The sequence below is a fragment of the Eleutherodactylus coqui genome, chromosome 10 (genome assembly GCF_035609145.1).
Source record: "Eleutherodactylus coqui strain aEleCoq1 chromosome 10, aEleCoq1.hap1, whole genome shotgun sequence".
Classification (NCBI taxonomy): domain Eukaryota; kingdom Metazoa; phylum Chordata; class Amphibia; order Anura; family Eleutherodactylidae; genus Eleutherodactylus; species Eleutherodactylus coqui.
Window position 1 is genome coordinate 101,577,785 of NC_089846.1, and position 27,681 is coordinate 101,605,465.

The following is a 27,681-nucleotide window of genomic DNA, read 5'->3' on the forward strand; positions in this document are numbered from 1 at the left end:
GTACTGCTGCAAACGATGTCCAAGTGCAGTGCGGGTAGTAACGAGAGGTACAGTCTACGGCATTTATACAGCTTTCCTACCACAGGCTCTCTTTGACAGTGTACGGGTTAACTTTAGGCGTTAGGCAGTGGACAAATGAAACCATTGCGTGGGATGTGAGCTCAATAGGAGAGGAAGAGTAATGAATTCCTATTATAAGAAGTGGGAAGGTTAAGTGTTTGTGCTACTGAAGATAAAGCTTGAGAACATCTTTAGCTTTTGCTTGACCAGACACCTCTGCAGTAATCACATGATGTGACCAAACACAAACATCCGTCACAAGATGTACAGTAAAGGTCAGCACTTGCAAGGGCGCACGGCCTGGCAGGAGACCCAAGCAGATGTGTGTTAGCTGGGCTCCTGCTTTTTACCCAACCCTCCTGCATAATCCTACAAACTGCTGCGGTGGGGTCGCCTGAAACCCCGAGTTAGTGACTACTACCGGATGACACATCGCCGGCTTCTGTACTCATACCTCACATGAGGCCTAGCATAACTAGTTCTGCCTGGGGCTGGAGTTCACCTTCGTTACAACTAGAGATGAGGAAGCACCCAAGTGCTCGGGTCCGCGTTATTCGAGTCGAGCTTTTTGAAAAATTCGAGAGCTCTACCTGAGTAACAAACCCAATTGCCTAAAATGGGAGACTCGAGCATTTTTGTATGTGGAACGCCGGGTCCCAAGCTTTTTTTTTTTCTTTGTTCATCCACCGTCCACCTTCCGCCTTCCCCTTCAAAAATTCTCAAATGACGCACGCTGCGTCATGGCAGGGAGGGGCCAAAACAGGCACGTCACAGCAGGGAGGAGCCAAAAGCTGGGGTGGAGTCGACCGCGATTTGATGCTCGTTCGAGTAACGAGCACCATCGAGTACGCTAATACTCGAACGAGCATCAAGCTCGCCAGAGTATATTCGCTCAACTCTAGTTACAACCGAAAGCTGCATACAGAGAAGCCGTTGGCTGATAAGACTGTGGCTCTATCTTCTGCCTCTCTCCTTCCCAATATTTCAGCGGCTCAGCACCGGAGACGGGAGCCCTAGGGCATGCCTACCATACCATCAACCTGTCGCCGCAGATCTGCTGAAATAGAGGAGGGACGTGCCAGATAGGCAGTTAGGGTGGACCAGGCAGTTTCCTGTGGGCCTAAGCACTAACTGCATGTGGTGTCTGTGGCCATCTGCCAATGAAGTTGGAGGCTCTCAAGCGGCAACGGACTATTCTGACAAGTCTGATGTTAGTAAAATCTCTACGATTGCATCATAGAGGAATGTCCGGTGGGAAAAGAGTTCTACTACACGCAAGTAAAGTCTCAGAGCCTTTTTATAGGCAAAAGGGTGACACCACTTTTAGGTCCTCAGGTGGCAGGACCGGTCATCTAATCACACCACAACTCTTATCATTTGCATATCTGCCTGAGATGTAACCGCATGCCGAATTTTGCAGCAAAATAACAACTGTTAGGTGCTTGAATTTTTTTTTTTGACAAGGAGTGTAGCTACTCAGGTAGGGTGGCTGTACCAGGAGAATTAATCCTTTGCCACGCTGGACATGGGTAAGGCATTTTACTTCATAGAGTGGCCGTTTTTACAAGCAGTCTTAAAAAGATTTCCATTTTCTATAATTTTACTAACACACGCATAGTGACTAGAGATGAGCGAGCATACTCGCTAAGGCAAACTACTCGAGCAAGTAGTGCCTTATGCGAGTACCTACCCACTCATCTCTAAAGATTCGGGTGACAGCGGGGAGATCTCTCACTCTCTCCCCCACGCTCACTCCCTCAACTCACCGCTCTCCACCGCCGGCACCCGAATCTTTAGAGACAAGCGGGCAGGTACTCGCATAAGGCACTACTCGCTCGAGTAGTTTGCCTTAGCGAGTATGCTCGCTCATCTCTAATAGTGACTAATGGGATGCCTTTGTCTCCTTCTCACCTAGGCGTGGGACTCGGCAGGGATGTACGTTATTACCTCAGTTATTTGTCTTGGCAATTGAATCCCTGGCCCTTAAAATTTGTCAAGCTTTCTATCACCAGGGTATACAAAACAGGTCAGAGAAAAAACTGAATATGTTCGTACATGGACAATATGCTCTTAAAATTGGCCGACTGAACCAATTTCCTATACTATAAATATAATTAATGCATTTGGGGAATATTCATATTTGTTAATGAATTGACAAATCAGACTTTCCCTAACAAGAGGCATAATAGGCAAACCAATCTCACGCCTCACATTACTATACTACTTTAAGTACCTTGGTGTGATATTCTCTAAAGATCTCTTATTGTATGACCTTAATATTTACCCCCTTCTAATGTATCTTACAATTTTTCCACCTGGAAATCACTGCCACCCTCCATAGCAGGCAAAATCAATCTGATTAAGATGATAGCCCTCAATAATGTCTCTATGGACTGGAACATGTGGATGTACCAATTTACTCTACCCCCCCCCCCCCCCTTTCTCCACCCGGCTCCTTCAACCTCCTTAGCTTATTAATGCAATCCTTTATACGAGGTAATGGTAGTCCAAAGCGTAAATGGTCTGTTTTACAAAATCCGAAAGATCCAGCTGGTGCTTTCCTTCCAGACATCTTTTTGTACTAAGTTTTAGGCCCATTGCAATGAATCTGAAGTTGGTTAATGGATGCTGAGCACCAACTGTTGCCTGTTCTTATGGCCAGTGTTGAAGAAACCCCAATCGCCCCTGACGGTATTACTTCTTTTATATAAGTTAGCTTTACAGGTGTGGCAACAAACTAAAGCCTTGTTGCAATTTCAAGCTATAAGAGCTGACCCACCCGCCTTCCCCTGTGGAATAACCTTTCAGTACAACTCCTAGACTAGCGAGTGTCACCATTCTGGTCTGATCATGGGGTAACATGTTTAGAACTTCTGTATGCAACTGGGGCATTGAAATCCTTTAAGGTTATAAGCAACTCCTATGATATCCCCAGATCATCATTTTACAAAATGTCTTCAACTATGACCGACTGTTCAATGCATGCCTATTTGGGGCGGCTAGCCCATCCCTTTCTGTTAATAGGTATATTGAGAATCCACATAGCGGGCGTTCAGTACTGAACGGCTGCTATTCACATTGAATGATCAGTGATCTGCTCATCTTCCGTCGTTTATGCTGCATAAACGATGGACGATCAGCTGATCACTCAGTGTAAATAGCTGCCGTTCAGTATTGAACGGCCACTATGTTAAGTCAATGATGAGGGGCTGGGGAGCGCGAGGAGAGAAACCTCCTGCAGCCGTCCTGCTGTGCGCCAGCGATACTAGCTCCCGTGCAGCAGCACAAGAATATGTGCAGGGACATGTGTTGGGCATAGTTTGCCCAACACTCGCCCCGTCTAAATGGGCCTTAACAAATGCTGCCATGTGACAGCCACCAATAACTTATGCTTGATGTACACGGTAGGAGAATTTCCCTGATTCATTCAGCAAGTCAAATATATATGATGAATGCAGTGTAAAAAGGAGCCTCGTGGGTTCTGCCAAGTAATGAGCTGATACATTGTCAAGCACACATGTTGGCACGCTGCACAGTATTTAGGCCTAAATCACAGGTATGTGAAGGGGGGATGGGAGTGAGTGCCATCCTGTTTAGTCAAAAACTGACCAATTTTTACTAAGAGTGGAGTGAGTTTTACATCAATCCTTGTTGCGTTTATGTGTTTTTAACACAGTTTAATCCATTTTTTCACATGGATGAATAAAAAAAAAAAGTGGCGAACGATTGCCATTTAAAACTCCCATTGAAGTTAATGGGTGTGTGAAGAAATCTGGAGCGCGCACACATGCCATGCCAGTGCATTCAAAAGTCTGACTTTGGCTTGAAGGAATGCTGTCTTCCAATAGGTGGCACTGTAAAGGATTTATTTCATCTCCCTTATTTGCATATTACCCAGAGGAGCGTGCATGGCCATTTAAGTCTCCTCACTTAGTTTATAGTATAGTTGCTCTGCCTAAGGAGAAAAGATAGTGTTTCTGACCCCGTCCCAGGCCTCTCACTAGCAAAGCCAGACTCCTACTGTACACTGATGAAGGGCAAAAACCCTGAAACAGCTATCTGTACATGGACTCTGGCTTTGCTTTTAATTCCCGGTCATTGTAACAAGGCTTGTATAAAAAGTCTGACTTTGGCTTGAAGGAATGCTGCCTTACAATAGGTGGCACTGTGGAGGATTTATGCCATCTCCCTTATTTTCAGTTTTATTAAAGCACCTATTGACATGTATGGGCGATTCAATTTCAAAGGTTGCGCCCGAATAGGACCCGCCGAATGTTTTTTTTGTCCTAAAACACAGACCATCAGTTTGTTAAAAGAGAAAAAAAAGTGAATTTAGGACTGCTAGCACAGCAGAATTCTGGCATTAAAAAGTTACAAGTTTTGTCGCAAGCCCCACACTCGCATCAAAAATGTATTGGTATTATTTCCTCCCGGGGCTTGATGGACCCAAGACTGGCATTAAAAAACACCAGCATTAGTAAATTTCCTTCAGTGACTTTAATGGGTCCGAGTTCTGTCCATTTCAAACTCGAACGTTAAAATCGCCTGTGCGAGATGCTGAAAGCTTCTTTACTTTGGCCATCTATTAAACAAGAGAACCTCATACTGTGCCCTAGATTGATAGATCATACCTGTGTACTTCAGTGAAACGATTGCCATTATTTTGCTACATATAGGGTCTCATAGTGTAGAACTTAGGCCCCTTTTACTTGGGACAACAGTTAGGCGCTAAAGTGCCGACAGCCACCCCAGCGATAAACGCTCAATGAATGCTGGTGGAGCTGGTTGGGGGGAATCATACTGGCTCACCACCTCCCCTCACAGTAAACAGGCAGCCCAACAAATTATTTTATGGTCTGCATGAAATATCCAATCAGTGATTTATTGCCGATTGTTCTCTCTGTATGTGTATATGCTACAGTGTTAGGCTTTATTCACACGGGTGTTTTATCGCGGCAATCTTGCTTGGGTAAATCGCCAGATGAAAAATCGCGACCATCTGATGCATTGGATTCCAATGCGTTTGTTCAGATGGGTGATTTTTGGGGGCATATTATCGGCCGTCCGGAAAAGATAGGTCTGGACTAGAGATGAGCGCGCATACTCGCTAAGGACAATTGCTCAAGCGAGTATGGTCCTTAGCGAGTACCTGCCCGCTCGGAAGAAAAGGTTCGGGTGCTGGCGGGGGGGGGGGGGGGGGGGGTGAGGAAGAGCAGGGGGGAACGGAGGGGAGATCTCTCTCTTCCTCTCTCCCCCTGCTCACTCCCGCAACTCACCTGTCACCCGAACCTTTTCTTCCGAGCGGGCAGGTACTCGCTAAGGACAATGCTCGCTCGAGCAATTGTCCTTAGCGAGTATGTTCGCTCATCTCTAGTCTGGACCTATCTTTTGGCCGGAATACGTCGGCCGCTCCCATAGGAGCCTATGAGATCTTCCCGAAAAAGAAGGTGGGAGGGAGTTTAGTAGTAGCTCTGCTAAACTCCCTCCCCTTCTCTGCTTTTTGCCAGCAAAGGGAAGGGACGGGAGATTAGCACAGTAGCCCCCACCCCCTCACCTTGCTGGCAGCCGGCAAGGGGTGGAAAGAGAGCTTAGCAGAGCTAAACTCTCTCCCCCCACCCGATAGTATTTGGAGCAGCGGCGCACATTATATATATATATATATATATATATATATATATGCCACACCCGGCCCGTCTCAATGGGCGTTTAAACGGGAGATGCAGCCAAGACTTGGTCACGACTGCCTCCTGTGCATGCGATTTTTGCCGAAGCGTACAGACGAAAGTTGAAACGCTTGTGTGAAGAAGCCCTTATTGTGCAAGTCGGTCGATGTAATGAGCAATTTGCTTAATCGTTCCGTGTAAAAGGGACTTTATAGGCCTTTCAAAAGTAATTACAAGTAAGGAGCTTTTATATTTTGTTTATTTTTACATACAAATGATCCTGCATTCTCGAGTTTTATACCCATCTATAAGCAATTCCAATTGGTCTTTTTATACTTGTACTAAGAACTAGAAGTACAATTCAAGTTCTGATTGTTAACCTACATTTGCCAATGTATGGTTTTAGTGCATTCATTTTAAGCAAAAATACAACAGCCTTCATATGTTGGTCTCCAATTCAGCCAATGGCCTGTTTGGAGAGGACAGCCAGCCTTCTGCATAAGCCAGACATACTTCATGTAGTAGGGAAACAAGATGCAGTAACGGATCATAATGTGCAACTTACTGCAGAACGGGAATTGCAAGTCATAAAAAAAATAAAGTAAACTGAATGATTAGTGTGAAGCTCCTGTTCCCGGTAGGGATCACTCATCGTGTGGTCTCACCGGAGTAGCAACAGTTAATTGGCATGGCAAAGACAAGGCAAACTAGCCTGAAAAGGTTAAACGCTACTCCAAGTAAGGATAAATTGGTTACTTTATTTACGGGATTTTACACTATAAACCTTCATCACTTCTCTCTTATAAACTGAGATTTTTGGACAGAAATTGCAAAAAGCCTAAAGGAGGAGAACGACTCTGGAATCCAGCAGTAGACATTTTTTCAGGACCGAATGAAAGGAGCAGAACTGACAACGCTGCGACGGACCGCCACGTTAATTAAAACTTGTAGCCCATGTGACCGGATCCTGAAAAAAAAAAAATCCTAAAAGGAGTTCATGATTGCAGGCATAAACCCTGGGTTTTGCACTCTTGTCGGTCTGTGTCCATCTCTGCAGTAGTATTTTCAGAGGACGACTTGAACAATTAGAAAAAAGGTGCTAAAATGCAAAAAATATACTGAAAGAAAATTAAATAAAAATACAAAAAAACAACAAAGTGATCCCATTATTTAGTGTGCAGAACAGCAGCCTCTTAACACTCACTACAAGGAGTGCTACAGCAAAAAAACAAACAAATGGAAGGTAGGAATCACCGGAGATGGTGTGGGTACAGTCGTGGTTATACGTGATATGAAACAATTGTTATGAATATCACATTTCTCAAATGCTAACTTTGATTCAAAATGCACTGAACCCCAACCCACAGCTGTCCGCTGTCTCACAAAGTGCTATCCCCTTAGCTTGGGTCTGGGAGACTCGTTGCGCTCAATGGTAGACCCCATTCTTCCAACAGTCTCTTCAGTATACAACTTTTTCGTCGCCAGCAAAGACTTTGGAAAGTTCGGAATTTTTTCGGTGACGGTAAAACCTACACCTGGTTACGAAAAGACAGACTGAAGTGACTTATTGGAGCAGATCTGCTTTGTACAGCGGATAGCAAGAATAGCCGGAAGTGAAACGGTCCAACCAAGAGCGGAGAGCAGGTATTTGCGGCAGAAGTGAAGAGCATCTTCTCTGTACTCCATATAGGACTTGGATCCCTCATTCTCTGTCCAACATTTCGCCCTTCTGGACAAATAGGAATTTACTTTAACCCAGTCTTGGGGTTCAGTCTCTGGATTGGTAGAACAGGATATATCCCGATTCCGAGTTTTTGGAAATGTCTGATGTTAAACCGTAGAACTCTTCAATGGCTTGGGCGTCAATTTTCTGTTGTGAAAAACAAAGTAGAAACAAAGAAGTCCTTAAATATAGTTTGGATAAGATTAATCAACTTTAAAACGTCTATGTAAATGTTTATCCCCCGCATTATCCCCAAAATGAACAGAACATGTGTAACTGTACTTTAACCCCTTAATGACGCAGCCCCTTTTTCTTTTTCCATTTTCGTTTTTTCCTCCCCCCTTCAAAAAAATCGTAATTCCTTTATTTATCCATCGACGTCGCTGTATGAGGGCTTGTTTTTTGCGGGACGAGTTGTATTTTTCAATGGTGCTATTTAATGTACCATATAATGTACTGAAAAACTTAAACAAAATTATAAGTGGAGTAAAATAAAAAAGAAAAACGACATTCCGCCATCTTTCAGTGCATCTTGTTTCTACGGCGCACAAACTGCAACAAAAGCGACATGATAACTTTATTTTATGAGTCAGTGCGATTACTACGATACCAAACCTGTATAGCTTTTTTTTATATACTCTTTTTTTTTTTTCAAAGACATTTAATTTTTTTCAATTATTTTCTGCGGTCATTTTGTGCGCGCAATAACTTTTTTATTTTTCTGTCGACGTAGTTGAGCAAGGGCTCATTTTTTCTGGGATGTCCTGTAGTTTCCGATAGTACCAATTTGGAATAAATATGACTTTTTGATCGCTTTTTATTGCGTTTTTTTTCTGGGAGACAGGGTAACTAAAAAAGTGCATTTCTGGCGTTCTTTTTTTTTTTTCGGACGACGTTCACCGTGCGGGAAAAATAATGTGCTACTTTGATAGTTCGGAAGCTTACGGAAATACATATTTCTAATTTATTATTTAGATTTTTTAATAATAGATATGGCAAAAGGAGGGTGATTTAAACTTTTACAACTTTTTTTTTTTTCTTTCAATTAAAAAAAACTTTATTGATTTTTTTTTTTGCTACTTTACTTTGAAGTCCCCCTGGGGGACTTTAACATGCGATACTTTGATCGCTCCTGCAGTATGACGTAATGATATAGCATTAAGTCATACTGCTTTTTGACAGGCGGTCTATCAAGCCACCCCACGGGGATGGCTTGATAGGCAGTCTGTTAAGGCAGCCCTGGGGCCTTTCATTAGGTCCCCGGCTGCCATGACACTTGCACAGCTTCCCCGATCTCACCGCGCGGGGGGGGGGGGGAGCCGTGCGGGACCCCAAAACATCGTTCGGAGGATTTAAATGCCGCGGCATTTAAATGGTTAATAGCCACGATCGGACGCGCGGCGGCTCGCGGCTATTGCCCGCGGGTGTCAGCTGTTATAAACAGCTGACGCCTGCACTGTATGAAGAGAGGTTGCCACGCAACCTCTCTTCATACATACCCCGCGGCTCCATGATGTACCGGTACGTCATTGGTCGTGAAGGGGTTAAAGAAGAACAAAAAACTTTTTAAACATCTGAAAAGTTTTGACCAGTGGAGCTCAAAGTGCTGGAACGTCTGATAATTGCCGAAATGAAGGGACTGCAGAGTCACCCGAGCGCCGCACCCGTGTGGCTGTCATTGTTGATCGACAGCTCCTCTCAGCAGCTAAAGATAGATGCATAGACTTCATAAAACCTGTGTCAGGTGTGATGGTGCTCTTCACTGACTGACACTTTTTAACATGTATAGTCACTTTAATGATCATCAGTCTGGTGGTTTGATGAATCTATAGTGGAGGTTTGCTGAGTGGTCCATCCTATGATGTATTATCTGTATCCATGGATCCCTGATTTTATATACCCCTTTGTCTGTATTAATAAAGATGTCCATTTTAGGTCTATATTCTCTATTGTACTTTGTATCTATGTCGTCCAGCACTATCATTTGGATAGTAGGTATTCTATCACATTTATAGACGGTCTAGTCTATGGGCCCTTGTACACGGGACGATTGTCGGATCACCCCCAGTGACCGGAGGCAGAGCGTGCTGGGGACCGTTCTGGCCAGCCCGCCTCCATTCACAGTAAACAGGCCGGCGTTCATAGATGGTCGGCCTGATCATTATTTGTATTTTATGCCTGCACGACCTGAACGACAAACAAATTATCGTTCGCCGTTCAGATTATGCAGGCGTTTATACTGAAAAATTATCCAGACTCCGGCAAGAATTTATACTATAATCATCTGGTGTAAAAAGGACCCTACGTTTGCACTGTCTAATCAGTAGACAATATTAGTAGACCTGTTTAGACCTACTTGTTAGAATTAGCCTTTGCCTGTCCTTTACTCTCTCAACTTCATTTTCCCTTTAGTCTTTTTTTTCCCTCAAAATCCCTGTTCTCTTTTGCATGGTTATGCTCGTCTTCAGCTTTAGGCTGGGTTCACACGGGGCGGATTTGCCGCAGAAAATCCGTCTGGAATTTCACCTCGGCCAATCTGCCTTTGGCCACTAAATCCCAAGGTTAGCAGCCATGTGGACGAGATTTCTCACAAATCTCATCCACACAGGATGGCAAGTCTGTCGCGGCAAAGCCAGCAGAAGCCGGCGCTGCGGCGTAGATTCGCCGGCCGCAGCATGTCGTTTTTTTTTCTATTCTGCTGCTCCTCTATGGGAGCGTCGGCTGCAGCAGAAAAGCAAGCGACCAGGCTGCTTCAAAAGCCGCGGCTAAGTGCCACGGGTTTTAAAGCAGCGCTTTTCTCGGGGGAAATTGCGGTTTTTCGCTGCGGCCAAATTGTGAGATGTCCGCTGGGAATCCGGCGTGTGAGAGCCCAGCCTTATACTATCCTTTTTTGCTTACTTAGTTTACAATGAAGAAAAACGGTTTAATTATAGAGTCTCAACTACAAAAAAAAAATGTAGGTCAGACTGCCTTATCCCCAATGCCAAGAGCACAATGTACAATGAATAACCAAGGCTGAAAGAGCAATGCCCAGACAATATGTAAGTGCTGCTGGTAATAATACATGTGTATATACTGTACAGGACTAACAGAGGACTTCAGATCTGAAAAAAAAACAACAAAGTGTAAAAAAAAAAAGGAAATCAAAAACCCACCTCTACAATGTCATCATCAAACAGCAGCCAGAATCCATGACTCTTCACAATGGTGATGTAGTGTCCACGATTCGGCCCACTGTGGAAAATGGGAAGAAGTTACTCACTTGGTTTCGGCCCCGTATATTAGAGAAGTCCATGGAAAAGTTATACAATTTTTGAGTACATTTTCTGCGTCAATTCTTTACCGTTTTCAAGATCTCTGCTTGCAGTCACCCCTAAAAGGATCCTTCAACATTTACTTCAAGAAGGGAAAGCAAAAAAATGTTCTGGTACAAAAAAAAAAAAAAACACCGGCGCTGCGAATTGTATTTGGCAGATCTGACAACTCTACTACAAGGTGATGGACAAGCTGATCAACTACTCATGACATTTTTATAAACTGGTAATTAAACAAATTAATTTTTCAGTGAATGACAAGCAGAGATCTTAAAAAAAAGCAAGGATGTACGCTGGATTAGACGGTGAATAAGCGGTATTCGCAGAACCTGTAATACACATGACAAGGAGTACAATTATTAAATAGATTACAATAAATATGTGTAAGAGGTAAACAGGTTCCCATCATCATTCTCCAACTCCGGGACGTATGAATCAACGGGGTTCTCAATATGACCCAAGAGGCAGAAACTATTGGGGAGCATAATGGAGAGTTGACAGTACTACCCCCATCTTGTTATCCCCACATGCTTGGCATCACTGTGTCCAACTATAATAGGCCTACGTCCCGGTTCGTGGCTCTGAATAAAATGGCGTAGATCACATCGGTAACGGCTGTCAGTCTGGAGTGACGCAAGTCCTCTATTGCATGGGTTGAGGTATGAATTGCTGGTTGCAATACAATGTTTTCCCTATTCTCCTGTAATAATTCTTTTTTTTTTCTGGATTTCTGTTCTTCCCCCAAAATGCATCTTTGAGAGATACTCTGTACTGAGGTACCTATTCTTTTGGATTATCTAAAATGGGATACTAGCCCCGAAAGTTAGAGGACAAAAGTACACAAAGATTTTACAGCTTATGGCCAGCTGCACACGGGGAGATTTATACCCCCTTGAGGAAGCACATGCGAAACGTGCATTGGGGCTCAGGATACAGATCTTGACTAGGATGTGGTAACAGCTTTGTATTTCTATTTTGTGTGATCTGACAGTCTTCATTTATTGCCTTGCTTGTATAATATATGACTCTGTAGATCCACTATTGTATTTATTGCTACCCTATTTATACCGTGAACATATTTTTATTCTATTGTTAAGTCCTGTTCCTGCAATCCAGATACTCATTTTCTCCCATTATACATATGTTTTTAACTACTATGTTGTTTTGCAATAAAGTTCATCCATTTTATGTGAATCCATTTTGTGTTCACACGGGGAAATTTGCATTGCGGAATCAGCTGTTGGCGCCCACACCGCGAATCAGCAGCAAATACCGTTCGTCTATGGAGAACAGCTGCTTCCGGCACACTAGCAGAAATCAATAGCCATTTTCACTCGTGGAGGAAAAAAATTAAAAATAAATTGCAGCATGCCCCATTTTCATGCGGGCTCCACACGGAGGGCTCCCATTGAAGTCAATGAATCCCGTCCATTGCGGAAAGGTTTCAGGACCTGCATCATCGCCTAGTGACGGCAAGGAAAACGTACACAGTTCAAGAATTAAAAATCCGTACAGCGCATGTCTGACGGCTCGCCATCCGGACCATCCACAGTAAGGAAACAAGAAAAAAAACGGTACGTGCGGTCGCTTGCCAGGGTAGAGCCGGATTCCGCTGTGGGCTCCCACATACAGAATCTGGCTCTGCCATGTGCAGGCTGCCTACATTTGACTCAGATTCCCCAAAGAGAAATGTACCGTAGTTGGATTCATGAATCTGAACTGGAAACGTGATGCAATAATACATTATCTAGCCGAACTGTTCCCCTTATTATTGCTCTAGTGCCAGGGATTAGGAAAGGTGAAGCAATGACCTACTTAACTTCAACTAAGTTTACAATAGAAATGACAGTCTTCTACTTGTGCCACAGAGCTTTGGTTCTAGAAGGCTATCAATCATAGATGCTACTTGAATAACCTGACATTCACCCACCTGCCACAGTGAACCACCACCGCTACGAGGTCGTACATTCGGTCCGGGTTGGTGGCATCCCCAGACGTGTTGAAGAGCCGCAGTTCGAGTGGGAACACCACACGGTAGGAAAGTTTGGTATATCGGTGCAGCTGGTCCATGTATTTAAACCGTTTCAAGTGCAGGGCTAATATCATAGGCAACTTCTTCACTCTCATCCTGCCAACAGATTTGAACACGGCACTTAGCAAGCACTTCATGGGATTACTCCGGAATAGGTTTTGGCACCAGGGAAGGTCAATGACACACAAAACATGAATAGAAGTAACGAAAAGCGGAATGTAATCCTCCTCAAGCACCAAGTAATACACTCCTTACTGTGAAGACAACACATAGCCTGTCTGCTGCAGAAGGGACAAAGTGCCAAATAAGTAGGAGTTGACAATTGACAGATTACTGCCCGGCCATCTCAGACTAACGAGAGAACAAACTAAATACGTAATTGAGATGAAGACTGGCAACCGGAATGACAGCTAAAAGGAGAACATATTTTTCAGCTTTTCTAACCAAGACGTCACTGAGGCGGTGGGGACTTACTAGTCACAGATTCATTTGAAATAAGAATGGGGGTTATGGAGACCCCTTACATCTTCCATGCTAGATGCATCAGTACTGATTCCATCTAATCGATGCACCCATCTATTCTCTTATGGTGCCCGGTGATATATTGCATACTAACTATATTGGGCCTTCTAGATAGGACTATAACTACCTCCTGGGGTCTTCATCCTACTGGATGACTCCTATAGACTGACTTTATGTATTCACTATTGGTTCCCCCAGTGAGTGGACTTGTAGTGACCCTGGTTACTTACCCCGGGGGACACCTCGTTTGTATGTCATGTCTATCGTCTGTATGGCCCGCAGGTTTAGTTTTAAGGGTGCTTATCTGTGACGAGCTTTTCTAACCAAGTGCATTGAGAAGTTTCACAAGGAGCCCGGCACAAAAATGAATGTAATCAGTTTTGAACCACACACATATACATGTATTGGGGCAGAGGCATCTTGCAGGAGGAGCTCTGTGTTCCTGGCTGTTATTGCTACTTTGTTTTCATATTGTTCCAATTGGCAAGAACAAAAATATCTCTCAGCCCTTCAAGAGGACTGGTTTATCTCCCATCCTGTAGACATACCCGAATATCCCTGACGCTCGAAGCTTGGGGGCAAATTTATGAAAAGGGTCTAAAACATAGTGTCTTTGTTGCCATAGCAACCAATCACAACACACAGTTTTTCTTTTAGAACATTTCAAAAATTACCCCCTTGGCGATGTCCCTGATCTGGACTACTTACTGCACGCGCTTTCCTCCTGCTCGCATCGGCTAGACTCACTGCACCATGGGCCTCCTTACAAAAGGGTGGAGCTTACCACAGCTATGACGACCCTGGACTTCAGGGAGGTGTTCAATCACCAATGAGCATTTTTAGGCCCGCAAAATGTAGATGATCAGCCGACGATCGACTGTCAGCTGACCATTGTCACATTTGCATGGCAAGAACGTTTGCCTGTGCATCGGGGTTTGTAAAAGTCCCTTCATAAACAGTCTAAAAGGAGGGTTGGTCTGCTTTTGAAAATACATTTTCAGATACCAAATTAGGGAATTCTGACTAAAGAGAAAGGAGTCCTCATCTACCATCTGCACAAGGAAGGACAAGAAGCAATGGGATGAAACTGGAAGGGAGGAGACACAGATTAGATATTAGACTGGGAGGGTGATCAATGAGTGGAACAGGTTGCCACAGGAGGTGGTGAGTTCTCCTTCGATGAAAGGGGCTGGACAATTATCTGGGATGATTTAGTGAATCCTACTCTGAGCAGGGGGCTGGACCCGATGACCCTGGGGGTCCCTTCCTACTCTACCATTCTATGATCAGTCAATACAAAAAGTGGAAAAAGTAGCTCTCACTCTGGAGGAATTGGCCATAAAAAGGCATGGCCTTGCATAAGGTGAAAAGTTACAGTAAAACACTTGAAAGTTAGTCTATCATTTGTTACAGCCACAACTTACAGTAGAGTCATCACCCATATATCCGTTCTCACTCACCTCTTCTGTCCTTCCTGTTTACTTCGACACTGCTCACAGTAATACTTGTATTCACTGCATAGCGTTTCGGTATTACTGAACCCCCTGCAGGAACACAAAGGAGGCCATATTAAGTCAATAAACTCTTAATTAAACACATTTCCATAGCGGGGAAGATCAGTGAAAACCATACTTCTATGTCATTAGTATTATTTATAGCTTGTGTGCATTAGAAGAATGTAGTTCTAGTCACTTGATATTTGTCAGGCTGCGCTCCCGCTGGGTGGAATTGCTGTGGAATGTCTGTGCGGACCCTCCGCATGGAAACTCCGCTGCACTTACAGTAGCAACAAACTGGACAACATTTGCAAAATCTTGTCCACATGCTGCAGAAATAACCCAGACAAAACCCATGTGGAGTGTGACTTGCGACGCGGAATTCAAATACGCACCATGTCAATTATATCGCCGTCTCCACTGCGGAACTCGCCTCTTCTCAAGAAGGGGGTGAATTCTGCACAGGAATTCACGATGAAATCTGCCCTAAATGGTGCGGGTTTGGAGTCAGGCATTTCGCGGCTGATCTGCAGCAGGATGTCCGCTGCGGCCATTCCATTGCAAATCAGCCCCGTGGGAACACAGGCTTAAAGTGTCATTTTTTTTTTGTACAGAATAGACAATTCTAAGTATTTTTGATATACGTTTTATTAGTCTACTCTATATTTTTTCCTTCGAAACTCCTCTTCTGCTCAAAAGCTAGGCAAAGACGTATTTCCCCAGAGGGGGCTCCAGCTGTGCCTGCACTGTTCTCTCTAATGCAGCTGCAGACAGTTGTTCCTATTAAAGACTTAATAAATAAAGGGCTGCATTCTACATTTTATTGTTACCCACAATACTTGCTCCTGTGCCCCACATTTGCCCCCAGCGCTGTTTAGTATCTCTCTTCTGCCACCACTGCTCTTTTCCCTAGCGATGCGCAGTGCATGGAGAAGCTGTTCTATGCAGACGGCTTCACCTCCTCACAGCACTCCTGCTCCCCGCCAGTCCTGAAGCACTCTTATGGTATCAGGTGTACAGTACTGCAGGTCACCACCAAATGCACCGATACCCTGACAGGTACGGCAAGGAGGAGCAGCAGTCTGCATAGAACCAGAATGCTGCTGAAATGTTGAGCTTTCATGTTTTTGCCAAATGCGCGGTTTACTAAAGACTTTACTGCAAGCTAGTACACCAAGTGAACAGGAGAATACCAAATCGTTCACTTTACATTCATAGTATATTTATAAACCCTTTATCTATTTTCTTGTGTTTGTGCAAATCTTTGTACATATTTTTTCATGTAAAAGACTCATGGATGACATTGCAGAGTGTAAACAATGAGGGATTCCCAGTATATAGGCCACTGACTCAGAAGCTGGTAGAGGCTCGAGTTTCACAAGTGAGGACCCGCGAGCGCTCCCACGTCCTCCAGTAATGAGGACCTATGAGATTTCCCGACAAGTCTTTAGTAAAGAACCGAGGAACGGCACAAGCACCTAGCATTATTCCATGAGGAATACAACTATTTACTAAGAAATGTCAGACAAGCGGACAGTTTCTTGCTAACGTGTGTCATTATAATTGGGATAACCTCTATGTCTAAGGCCTCATGTCCACGGGGAAAATCAGGCCCGCTACGGATTCTCCATGGAGAATCCGTAGCGGGTCCCTCCTGCCCCGCGGACATGAGCGCTGAAAAGAAGATTAAACTAACCCGCAGCGGACCGGGCAGGTCTTTTCTTCACGGCCGGATCTTCTTTCTTCGGCCGGGGAAGGATGTACTCGGCACGCCTGCAGCGTGCCGCGCGCACGCGCCGGGCAGAAGAAAGAAGATTCGGCCGTGAAGAAAAGACCTGCCCGGTCCGCTGCGGGTAAGTTATTCTTATTTTAGGTCTCCCGCGGATCTGGACGGCTTCCATAGGTTGAAGCCTGCGGGAGCCCTGCACGAAAATGGAGCATGTCACGTTTTTTTTCATGCTCCATTTTTTTAAAATTCATTTTTATTGACCATCCGCGGGTATTTATCTACCCGCAGGTGGTCAATGTATCCCTATGGGTGCGGATCCGCATGCGGGTGATGCGCTGCGGATTTAAAATATTTTGCCCGTGGACATGAGGCCTAACACTTACTTAGCAGATTTGTCCCTTCTGACCTCCCTACACACCCGCACCTACCTTTTCTGTTAGCTAAGGAGCAACTATCATTCAGACAGTCGCTCAAAGTCGTTAGAGAGTATGAATGGCAGTTGTTCGTTTCCGTTACATATAGCGATAATCGTTTATTAGTTTTTTGCAGAGACCGCATTCATAGAGGGGATCACCATGCAAATTTGTTCAGCCACAGACAACTAAATTTACACAAGACGACTTTTGATCAACTTGCGACTATTTTTTGGTAAGCCTACATAAAACGACTTATTACTTATCACCCCATCAGTGGCCATATTTACACTGCACGACCATCAATTGAATTCATTCTTCTGAGCGATTATTCGGCCGATAGTCATCCAGTGTAAAGGTACCTTTAGCTACCCCTAAACTGATCCTCAACAAAGATGGCCGCACTGCTCCACTGGCTGCATATTAGCCTTCTACTCCGCAACTCCACACCATTGGCAACGCGATTGGTTGTTTGGGCTGGCCGATTCATGGCGATTGGTTGTTTGGGCTGGCCGATTCATGGCGATTGGTTGTTTGGGCTGGCCGATTCATGGCGATTGGTTGTTTGGGCTGGCCGATTCATGGCGATTGGTTGTTTGGGCTGGCCGATTCATGGCGATTGGTTGTTTGGGCTGGCCGATTCATGGCGATTGGTTGTTTGGGCTGGCCGATTCATGGCGATTGGTTGTTTGGGCTGGCCGATTCATGGCGATTGGTTGTTTGGGCTGGCCGATTCATGGCGATTGGTTGTTTGGGCTGGCCGATTCATGGCGATTGGTTGTTTGGGCTGGCCGATTCATGGCGATTGGTTGTTTGGGCTGGCCGATTCATGGCGATTGGTTGTTTGGGCTAGCCGATTCATGGCGATTGGTTGTTTGAGCTGGCTCGTGTAGAGGTGTGGAGTAAAAGGCTAATAGGCCTTCTGGCTACCTCCTGCGCACTAGCATGCACCATTACTCTAAGACACTGCAGCGTTTTGCCTGTGACTCACCTTAAGCAGTGTGTAATGGAAGTATTCTGTTCCACATCCACTGAGAGGTCCAAGAAATCTTCATCTTTGCTACTAACCTTGAAAAGCACAAACAAAATAAAATAGTGTAACTATAAAGAACTAGAAGGTTAATGGCAGTGACATATCATTACAGCCCCGCTCCCCATCGTCTTGCACACCCCATTTCCCCCAGCCTGATACTAGCCCCGACTATAGGTAGAAAGTTAGACTGGTACCTCAGCAAAATGGAAATTAATTGAATTTAATTGCCCAGCCTTGTATGTAATAACTATGTCTCCCTCTCATCTTCCATCCTGACTAGGCACGGGTACTATGGAGAGAAGACCTTCCTCCGATAGAAGAGGTTGCATTCAGCTTCTCTTCAACATCAAGCCTTCTCTACTCCCCAAGTCACTGATTCCCTATGTCCCAGTATTAAACCTGATGCACCAAGACACTGAGACCCAGTGATTGTTCCCAGCAAGAGAAACCAAGTCATCTTGTACACGAGACCTTTTAGTGACTAACAAAAACACATGATGTTATAGCAAGCTTTCCAACCTCTCAGGGTTCTTCCTCAGGCATGAGTAAATAGATCCAAAGAGGGAGGGAAGCATAAGCATATGCACACACATATATACATACACATTATACACACATAACCTTATAACAAGGCACAGACATGGATGTGATTAATTTGCACCTGAGAGAATACCACAACAGGATGAAGAGAGAAATACAAATATACTTAAATAGTCCACTGATAAAGAGATGAGAAGGTTTTATGGTCCCTGAATTAGTATTAGGGGGTCACCAGGTCAGCAGTGTTATCTGTGCTATAGATTTCTCATACTTCCCAATCACACATAAATCCTCTTGAGGAATTTAACCCTCTGCTGAAAATGTCAAAAGTTGTTATAAGTTTGTTCTCCAAAATTCTTCTATGGCTTTGTGATTTGAAATTGCTTTTAAGTATAAGAACTTTCATCATATGTTCCATGTTGTATCCGTGACTAGAAAAGTGCTCGGCCATAGGTAATTCTGTCTTTCTTTCTTTAATTGTGTTATGATGTGATCTCATCATGGTTTTCAGTTTCTGTCCTGCTTCCCTAACATAAAGCCCCCAATAGGACATTTACTGCACATGATCAGGTACACAACATCGCACATTGAACATGTGAATGTCCCCTGGATCTTATAGTCCTGCTGTGTGTTGGGGATCCGTATCCTGTCCGCAGTCCGTACATGTGAGCAGGTCTTGCAGCTCCTTACATTACAGGTATAAGTTCCTTTTTGTGTGTCAGAGGGCAATGCACTCCTGATTATAAAGTTCCTCAAATTAGGAGGTTGCCTGTAACACAGTAGTGGAGGGTCTGGGAATATGGTTTTCAGACGGTCATCCTTGTGCAGGGTATGGTGGAGTTTCTTTGCAGTCTTCCTTAGTACCTCTAGCTGTGGATTGTAGGTCACTACTAGAGGCACGTGTCCACTTTCTTCTTTCTCCTCTTTCCGGAGTAGTTGACTTCTGGGTTTCCTGGTGGCTCTGGTGATTTGGTCATCAGTTGAGGTGGGATGGTAGCCCTGATTTAAAAATGTCCTTTAAGATGGTATAGATGTTCCTCTCTGTCTCTTGGGTTGGAGCAGATCTGGTTGTATCCGATGGCCTGGCTGTAGACGATGGACTTTTGATGCGTTTAGAATGGGAACTGTCCCATCTAACGTATGTGGGTCGATCAATCGGTTTTCGGTATACTGAGACCGAGGAGACGGAAAGGGCACCATGTCAAGAGTGGCTAAATGCAGCTTCTTCTAAAGGAAAACAGCTTTTCTTTAAAGTAGCAGTACTTTGAGAAAACCTTTGACATGTTAAAAGTACTGTTTAGTTGGTGTCCCGCTGCCGAGACCCCCACTGATCACTAGAATGGGGGGGGGGCTGCAGCAATCTCTGAAGCGCTCTGCCCCCTCGGCTATGTTGGCTTGTTTTCGGCCGCTTCCTGACGCTGAAGATGGTCTCATAGGAGGTGTATATCTATAGTTAGAGATCCTTCACAAAGAGTCATTCCTACGGGATTTCGGCTGGGGGTTCGGTCACAGGTGCCAAAACAAGGATGGTGAAGGAACCAGTCGCTGTTCTTAGTCAGCCGGACAGCACTTTGGTGTCCATTAAACAAGGGTTCCATTAATTTCTGCTATATATGAAGTATACAATAGTGCAGTTCTTGTATACTCCAAAGATAGCGGAACCGCATGGAACCCTTGTCTAACGGACATCAAACTGGTTTCCGTTTGACTAAGGGTTGCGAAGGGTTCTGTTTGGGCCCCTTCACAAATGCTGGTATCGGCACCTGAGAGGGACCCCTCCGCATAGAGCAGAACAAGCTTAGTAGCGAACCCCAGCAATTACAATGGTGCTGTGATTATATATGAGGGGTGATGAGGATCTCTTGCGAGAATTATTGTACATGTGGAATCTAAAGATCTGCGCCTAATTGATAAAACAAGAGTTACAGAAGTGCTCAGAAAGTACTAACTGTACATTCTGACCAGCTCTAAAGCCCGGCATTTGTTACCGGCTTTACGACTGATATTACAACTTGGAACAGATGGTAACAAGTTACTCTGACCTGCAACAACTAAAAATAAAATTCAATTTACTCCTCCATTCGCCTGAGTGGTAATCACTGGTGGCTGTCGTAGCGGATCATATTAAGGAGGCACCCGGCTTCCTGGAGGCTCCGTTTTGTGATAAATTTCGCAACTTTCGCTTTGTTTTAGGAAATGGCAGTGCCCGTGATTGCCAGCGGCAGGCTGGGCCAGTAGGGGTTTATTTTTGTGCTGGTCATTCTGTAAATGTTTTGTGTGACCTTGCATCCTTTAAACGCCCCCACCGCGCTTTCATAGGTCATCATCCCCGCCTGCGTGCCGTTTAAAATGATAGACGCTTTGCAAGCATCCCACACAGTATGACGGTCCCAGCTGAAGAAAACCCCGGCTGCCACCATAAGTCAGATCATAAGAATATACTAGCGGCGTGCTGGAGCAACACGTCATCTGCATCTCCAGCTCCTGCTGCTACTACGACTCTCACCGCCCAGCACAAACGATGATCTGCTGCAGCGCTGCTTGGGAGAGCGAATACAATGCCATAATAGTTCTAGAGGAGGAAGGGGGAGTCTGTTAAAGTACAGAGCCTTTGTGTTGTGGAGGCGGAATTTATGAATTGGCTGAGCCGCAGACTTGATTGGCCAATTCATAAATACCGCCTCCACAAGGCGATGGCTGTTATTGGTTCTTGAACGCTGCTCAGCCAATCAATGCAGCGCTCAATGTACCAATAACAGCCATCGCATTGGTTCATCGAGCGCGGCATTGATTGGCTGAGCAGCGCTCAAGAACCAATCACAGCCATCACTTCCTGGAGGTGGGATTTATGAATCCTGTAACCAGGAAGTAATCTCCTGTGAGCGGCCGAGGACTGCGGCCAGCGCGCTGGAGCTCCGTAGAGCAGTGGGAGCACCCAGACCAAGCCTGCTCTGTAATGTATTGCTGTTTTTTAATTATTTTTTTTAAGTAATATAACTAGGGCTTATTTTCAGGGTAGGGGTTATATTTCAAGCCTCCATGAAAAATTAGGGTAGGGCTTATTTTCCATACTGTGATCAATAGCTCCCGTTTTCACCCAAAAGCACCTCGCAATGTGAGCGCTAGATGCCGATGGGCTTCCACGGCAGCCGTAGGCAGGGATCAGATCTTTGCTCCAGTAGAGTGTAACAGGTTAACGTCATATGCATAGTACACTGCATTCGAGAAGTAATGCAGTGTACTATGCTAGTGGCTGAAACAGACCAGCAGCTACTCAGAGAGGATGAGATAGCGATACGATGTGCAGTACTGAGTGGGTATGTTTATGCAACCCAGCCTCTGTAAGAGGAGAGGGGAGGGGGAGCTGAGCATGTGTATCTTTAATGTTGGCAACACCCTCCAGCCAGAAACAATGTATGATGGCCTGATAATCAAGTATGCACCTTTCTAAATGCATGGAAATTAAAATACAAAAATCGAAAAACATTAGTGCATTTCTGCAGGGACTCCGTAAGATACTGTATGTGTATACCGATATATTATGCACAAAGGTTTCCATAGCCTTTAAATAGTCTTTTGCACTGGATTTATCAGTCTGCGGACAAACCTAACCCCAGTTTCCACTGCCCTCACCTAGTGAGATACACTGCTCTCTCCTTGCACTCATACAGGAAAGGCAGTCAATGACAGATTGAGAACGCCAGACCGGACGATTATGGTCACAGCAACTTCTACTATTCTTGCAATAGAAATACGTGCAGAGCCATGTATCACTTTACTTTTTATATGAATCCCGAGCTTGTCTGAAAGGAGTTCTATAGGACTTTACTATGATGCCTATCCTCAAGATCAGCGAGGGTCCAATGCTGGGGAACCCTGGCGATCGGTTCCGCTCAGCTCGGCTGTCAGTGCGGATGGGGCTGGAGCTAACTACACTACAGCAGCCCAGGTTGGGCTCCCACTGAAAACAATGTCCGCACTGACAGCTGGCCTGATATCAGATCACTAGGGCTCCCAATTGGCAAAATCTCATCAACCAACTATTAACGGCCTATCCTGAAGATAGGCCATCAATAGTAAAGTCCCCACAAATTTAGAACAAAGGCCAAGGTAAACGTTCCCGCACCAGATGGGTCAGGTGAAATCAGGACGATCTTTAACACCGAGCATACAATCCAGACATGGAACACGGCTTGTATAACATGACCCTTAGGTGTTCTGGCATTTAGCCCCAGTCATATGACCAAGGTTACCTGCCAAAATGTGCAAGAGCCATACATTCAGTGTTACATGCCTGGATTACATGCCTAATGTTAACGGTTTTCCTGATTTCACCTGATCAATACGCCGCTGGAAGGTATTTCTTGACTGTGGAATCTGTGCCCCTACTAAAATGCCTTCCTCTCCCTTTTTTATTTCAAGCTCCCATAGGAGTCTATGGGAGCCGCTGTCGTATATCGGTTAAAAAAAAAAAAAGAACCAGAACTATCTTTTTAGCCCCCGTGTAATCGCCTGGCCCGTATTTCAGTCGCACATGTTGCATTTTTTTTTACGGTGCAACATTTTTATGCGCTGTATATTTGCCCGTGTGAACGAATGCATTGGAAACCTATGCCTCAGATGGTCGCGCATATCGGTCGGGCGTCAAAACGTAGCCGATATACACTCAGACGGCAGAACATTGCCGAGTCCAAGGACATCAATTCTCAGAACTGACATGACGCTCTTCTCCAACATCGGAAGGTCACTTCTAGGAGATTTGAGCTTCGAGGTCTGCAGAACTGTGAATACAGCTCTGGACTATTATATAGGGTGCAGCACCAGAACAGTTCACAAAGTTGGGTATGCATTGCGTAAATGTTATATTATGATGGTTATAAGCGCTGAGACCCATAAAAGATGAGAAATCACTCAGGGGGAAAAAGAACATTTACATGGAGCCGAATCTTCTCTGCCGAGCGGGCAGGTACTCGCTAAGGACAATGCTCGATCGAGTAATTGTCCTTAGCGAGTATGCTCGCTCATCTCTATTCATGAGTCTATTGGGCGGCCCTATGGAATGAATGACGGCTATACGTCTATGCAAGGTCAAGAGTAGAGGCCAAATGTTACAGGGAAAAGGAGTGTTTAGTGAGCTGCCCTCCCAGAGATAACAGATGACCAGATCGTTCCTAGGAACCTGAAGTCGTCGCCCTTAGAACCAGCGCACACAACTCACAGTTTCACAGTTAAGACATCTGGTTTCATTGGTTAAAGTCCCCTGGAAGATCTCGTGCACCCAGGTGAGGTCGGGCTTATCCGGCTCCTGCAGCTCCAGGCTCCCGTTCTGCAGCTTGCCGTTCTGGTTCTCCTGTTTCTTTTCTTCTTGCAGCAGGTCAGCAATAGTGTTGAGAAGGTAGTTTAGGAACTCGTGGGCATCCTGTTGCATGTAGTTGTCAAATAGTTCTGCAAAAGACAACAAAAGGGAATTAATGACATATAAAGTAAATATTATATAGTAGATGTCTATATCAACCATTTATCACATGGTGAGAGAGCGCCCAGATTATATCCAAGATTGGCATTTTTAGGCTGTACTTACACGGAAGATGCGAGTTGTCTCCATGATTCTCTTGCGCAATTCTCACTGCATAGCACGCAGACGCTGTCCGTGTGTGAGACACCGCATATTACAAGTCCTATCCTTCGGCGAGACTCGCACAAGAATAGGACATGTAGCGTTTTTCAAAGTCGGACTAGCAAACCAAGTGATAAAAATCGCTCGTGTGCATGAACCCTTTCAAATGAACAGGTTCTTTTCCTGTGCAAGTTCCGTCTATATCGCAATCGGACGAAACGTGCACGGAAATATCGCCCGTGTAAGTACAACCTAACAGATTTACCCCACAGTACAATTTACTATTTAGTTAGTTTGGCCTAGTTTGTAAAGCTGAAGGCATTTTACTGTACATACAAGTAGTTTTACTTATTGCCTAACAGAAGTGCACCCATTTACCCACTAGATGGCGATGTCCCTCATCTTCTCAATCCAATCTGTGTTTCTTACCATTTCTCAGCCGCTTACCCCCCCCCCCCCCCCCCCCAGTTAATGAAGTTAGAACAAAGTAGCCACATTCTGTCAACTTGAAAATGGCTGAACTCGCATATTCTGCGCCTAATAAAGGAGTTCATCACTTACAAAAATCTTAATAAATGCAGTGTAGTGGTAATTCGAGTCAATGGGGCTGTGCTGCAGTTCATGTACAGCGGGCGGCCAGGAGCCCGGTGATGCCGGGAACAACCTGGATGTGGCTGCAGTGCTAATTCAAAGCTACATACCCTTTATTCTCAGGATCTGTGGGGGTCTTAGAAGTTCATTCAATACTGATCAGAAAACAATGGGATGACCTAGTGATACCCTGTACCAACACTTTAAAATTAGTAACCGCTGCCATCGTCTGAGGTAGTAGGTGCCATCCTATGCCGCACAAAATCCCTGACTAAACAGTAGAGTGAGCTGTGCCAGGAAAATGTCAGAAAGCCTGATAGACCCCACTATAGTCAATGGGGCCCGTCCGGTAGATCCTGTATAGCAGACATGCAGCCAGGAAGAATGAATGCAGAGATAGTTAATAGCAGCTGAAATCTGTTTATAATACTTTACAGGTTATCGACAAGGAAGCAATTCAGAAAGGAGATGGAGGATTGAAGTAAAATACTACCAATTACTGCATGATGCGTTAAAGGGGTTGTCCCGCGCCGAAACGGGTTTTTTTTTTTTTCAACCCCCCCCCCCGTTCGGCGCGAGACAACCCCGATGCAGGGACGTACAGAAAGCTCACCGGAGCGCTTACCTTAATCCCCGCGCTCCGGTGACTTCTATATTTACCTGTGAAGATGGCCGCCGGGATCCTCTGCCTCCGTGGACCGCAGCTCTTCTGTGCGGTCCACTGCCGATTCCAGCCTCCTGATTGGCTGGAATCGGCACGTGACGGGGCGGAGCTACACGGAGCCGCTCTCTGGCACGAGCGGCTCCATAGAAGACTGCTGAAGACCCGGACTGCGCAAGCGCGGCTAATTTGGCCATCGGAGGGCGAAAATTAGTCGGCACCATGGAGACGAGGACGCTAGCAACGGAGCAGGTAAGTAAAAAACTTTTTATAACTTCTGTATGGCTCATAATTAATGCACAATGTACATTACAAAGTGCATTATTATGGCCATACAGAAGTGTATAGACCCACTTGCTGCCTCGGGACAACCCCTTTAAGACCCGGTGATAATGTAGCACTAAGAGTAAGCAAGCCAAGAGAAATGAGTCACAGTTGTCAGGCGGACGCGATAACTTCACTTTCTAACATATGAAAATGAACATGAGCGCAGCTGACGTGTAACTGTGCTCTCTAAAAACTTTCCACATATCCTAAGAACATTTCAAGAGTTTTGATTGGCCGTAATCCGGGTGCGGAGGACTGCACCACACACTAGAACGAAGCTGCAGCAGCGCTCATCCGAGTGCTCTGACCGGGCTCAATAGCAAGTCTATGCTAGCAGCCGTGACAGCACACCGCTGCCTTCAAGCAATTGGTGAGGGTCTCTGCATCCGGACAGAGATCAAAACTAGGACATGTTAAAACCGTAGCGCCAGGATTATTTTCTATTCCTCCCGCCATAAACAAATTAAAAAAAGATAATTAACAGCGATCCAAAAATGGCATCTGAGGTTAGGTTAGCGGATAGGAACGGGGTTTGGAATAATTCGAATACCGTTTTCTTTCCTCAATCTGGAGATGAATTTCTTGGGCGGTATAACCCCCACTTTCTTCTTTTGCGTGGCGATGCTGTTGAACAAGTCCGCCAAGCATGTGAGCAAGCTTTCCTTCTTCCGCGGCTGGACCTTGTATGCCAGAACTTTTTCCCGAAACGGACGACAAAAATAAAGTGCTTGTAGAACAGAGTTGCAGTAGCAGGTGTTGCCGAACTGGAAGGTGAAAAACACAGAAAAGAGTTTACAGATACAGTAACAAACGGGGGAAATGAAACAATCTGCATAGTGAATACAGGGAAGTGAGACGACAAAACTGAAGCCATAAGAATAGGAAATAAGAGAAACTCAAGTTCTCACTTACTTCTCATTCTCAAATTACTGCTAACCCCTCTGCTAACCCCTCTGCCTCATGTCCACAGTAAAAAAGATTATTTAAAATCGGTGTTTTTCCCGCACGTGGATCCGCGCCCCATAGGGATGCATTGGACACCCACAGGTAGTTAAATACCTAAGGATGTCATTTTACCCTTGAGGAGCAAATTGCGTGTGCGGGGAAAAAAAACGCGACATGCTCCATTTTAGTGCGGGTCTCCCGCAAGCTTCTATTGAAGCCTATGCAAGCCGTCCGGATCCACGGTGCACCCGTGCCTGAATTTCTGCTCTCCACGCGCGGGAGAACAGGAGTTTAAAAGAAAACAAAAAAAAACCCCAGATGGAGTGCCCGGCACGCTGCCGGCGTGCCGTGCACATCCGCCGGGCCGAAGAAAGAAGATCCGGCCGCGACGGAGGGCAGGTCTGCAGCGTCCGGACATGTGAGTAAATTCTTCTTTTTAGCCTCATGTCCGCGGGAAAGGAGAGACCCGCTGCGAGATTCTCTATGAAGAATCCGCGGCGGGCCTGATTTTCCCCCGTGGACATGAGGCCTTACACCGACTCTTACACATGTCAATTCGCTGTTGAAGGTGGGCAAGTACTGTACTTTGCTTGTCTTCGCAGTTCCATAGATCTGAATAGAGCAAGGCACATGCTTGACCACCACTCCGTTAAGCTCCCTCTCACTGCAGTGCTGAGAAAAGGGAGACACTGGCATCTTTTCACGTGATCAGTGGGACCTCCAGCAATCAGATTTATCTTGTGGATAGGTGATAAGAGGTCAATCCTATGAAAAGCCCTTTAAAGGGGATGTACATCATTAGAATAGTATTGCTTTCTTCCAGAAACAGCAGGACTCTGCCCAATGGGCTGTGCCTGGGTATTGCAGCTCCACCTCAGTGAAGTGAGTGGAGTTGCGCTGCAGTAGGGAGAATTTATGTGTTTATCAAGAGAAGACACTCCCAGATCTTGTGTAGAAGTCTGGACCAAGGAGAAATACATATCCCACCAGCCTTATTGCAGTATCAGATGATTTA

General features: G+C 45.1%; 1 protein-coding gene across 1 annotated transcript in view; it reads right to left on the reverse strand.

Moving 5' to 3' along the window:
* Positions 1 to 5,964: 5,964 nt before the first annotated feature.
* LOC136580790 (ubiquitin carboxyl-terminal hydrolase 12-like) overlaps positions 5,965 to 27,681 on the reverse strand; it is a 41,920-nt gene continuing 20,203 nt past the window's right edge. Inside the window, exons 3-9 of the mRNA XM_066581645.1 lie at positions 26,272 to 26,485; positions 23,744 to 23,970; positions 17,944 to 18,020; positions 14,775 to 14,858; positions 12,691 to 12,888; positions 10,602 to 10,680; positions 5,965 to 7,593 (exon numbers count right to left, since the gene is read on the reverse strand). Coding sequence (XP_066437742.1) covers positions 7,492 to 7,593; positions 10,602 to 10,680; positions 12,691 to 12,888; positions 14,775 to 14,858; positions 17,944 to 18,020; positions 23,744 to 23,970; positions 26,272 to 26,485 — 981 coding nt within the window. The 3' untranslated portion in view covers positions 5,965 to 7,491. The remainder of the gene's footprint in view (positions 7,594 to 10,601; positions 10,681 to 12,690; positions 12,889 to 14,774; positions 14,859 to 17,943; positions 18,021 to 23,743; positions 23,971 to 26,271; positions 26,486 to 27,681) is intronic.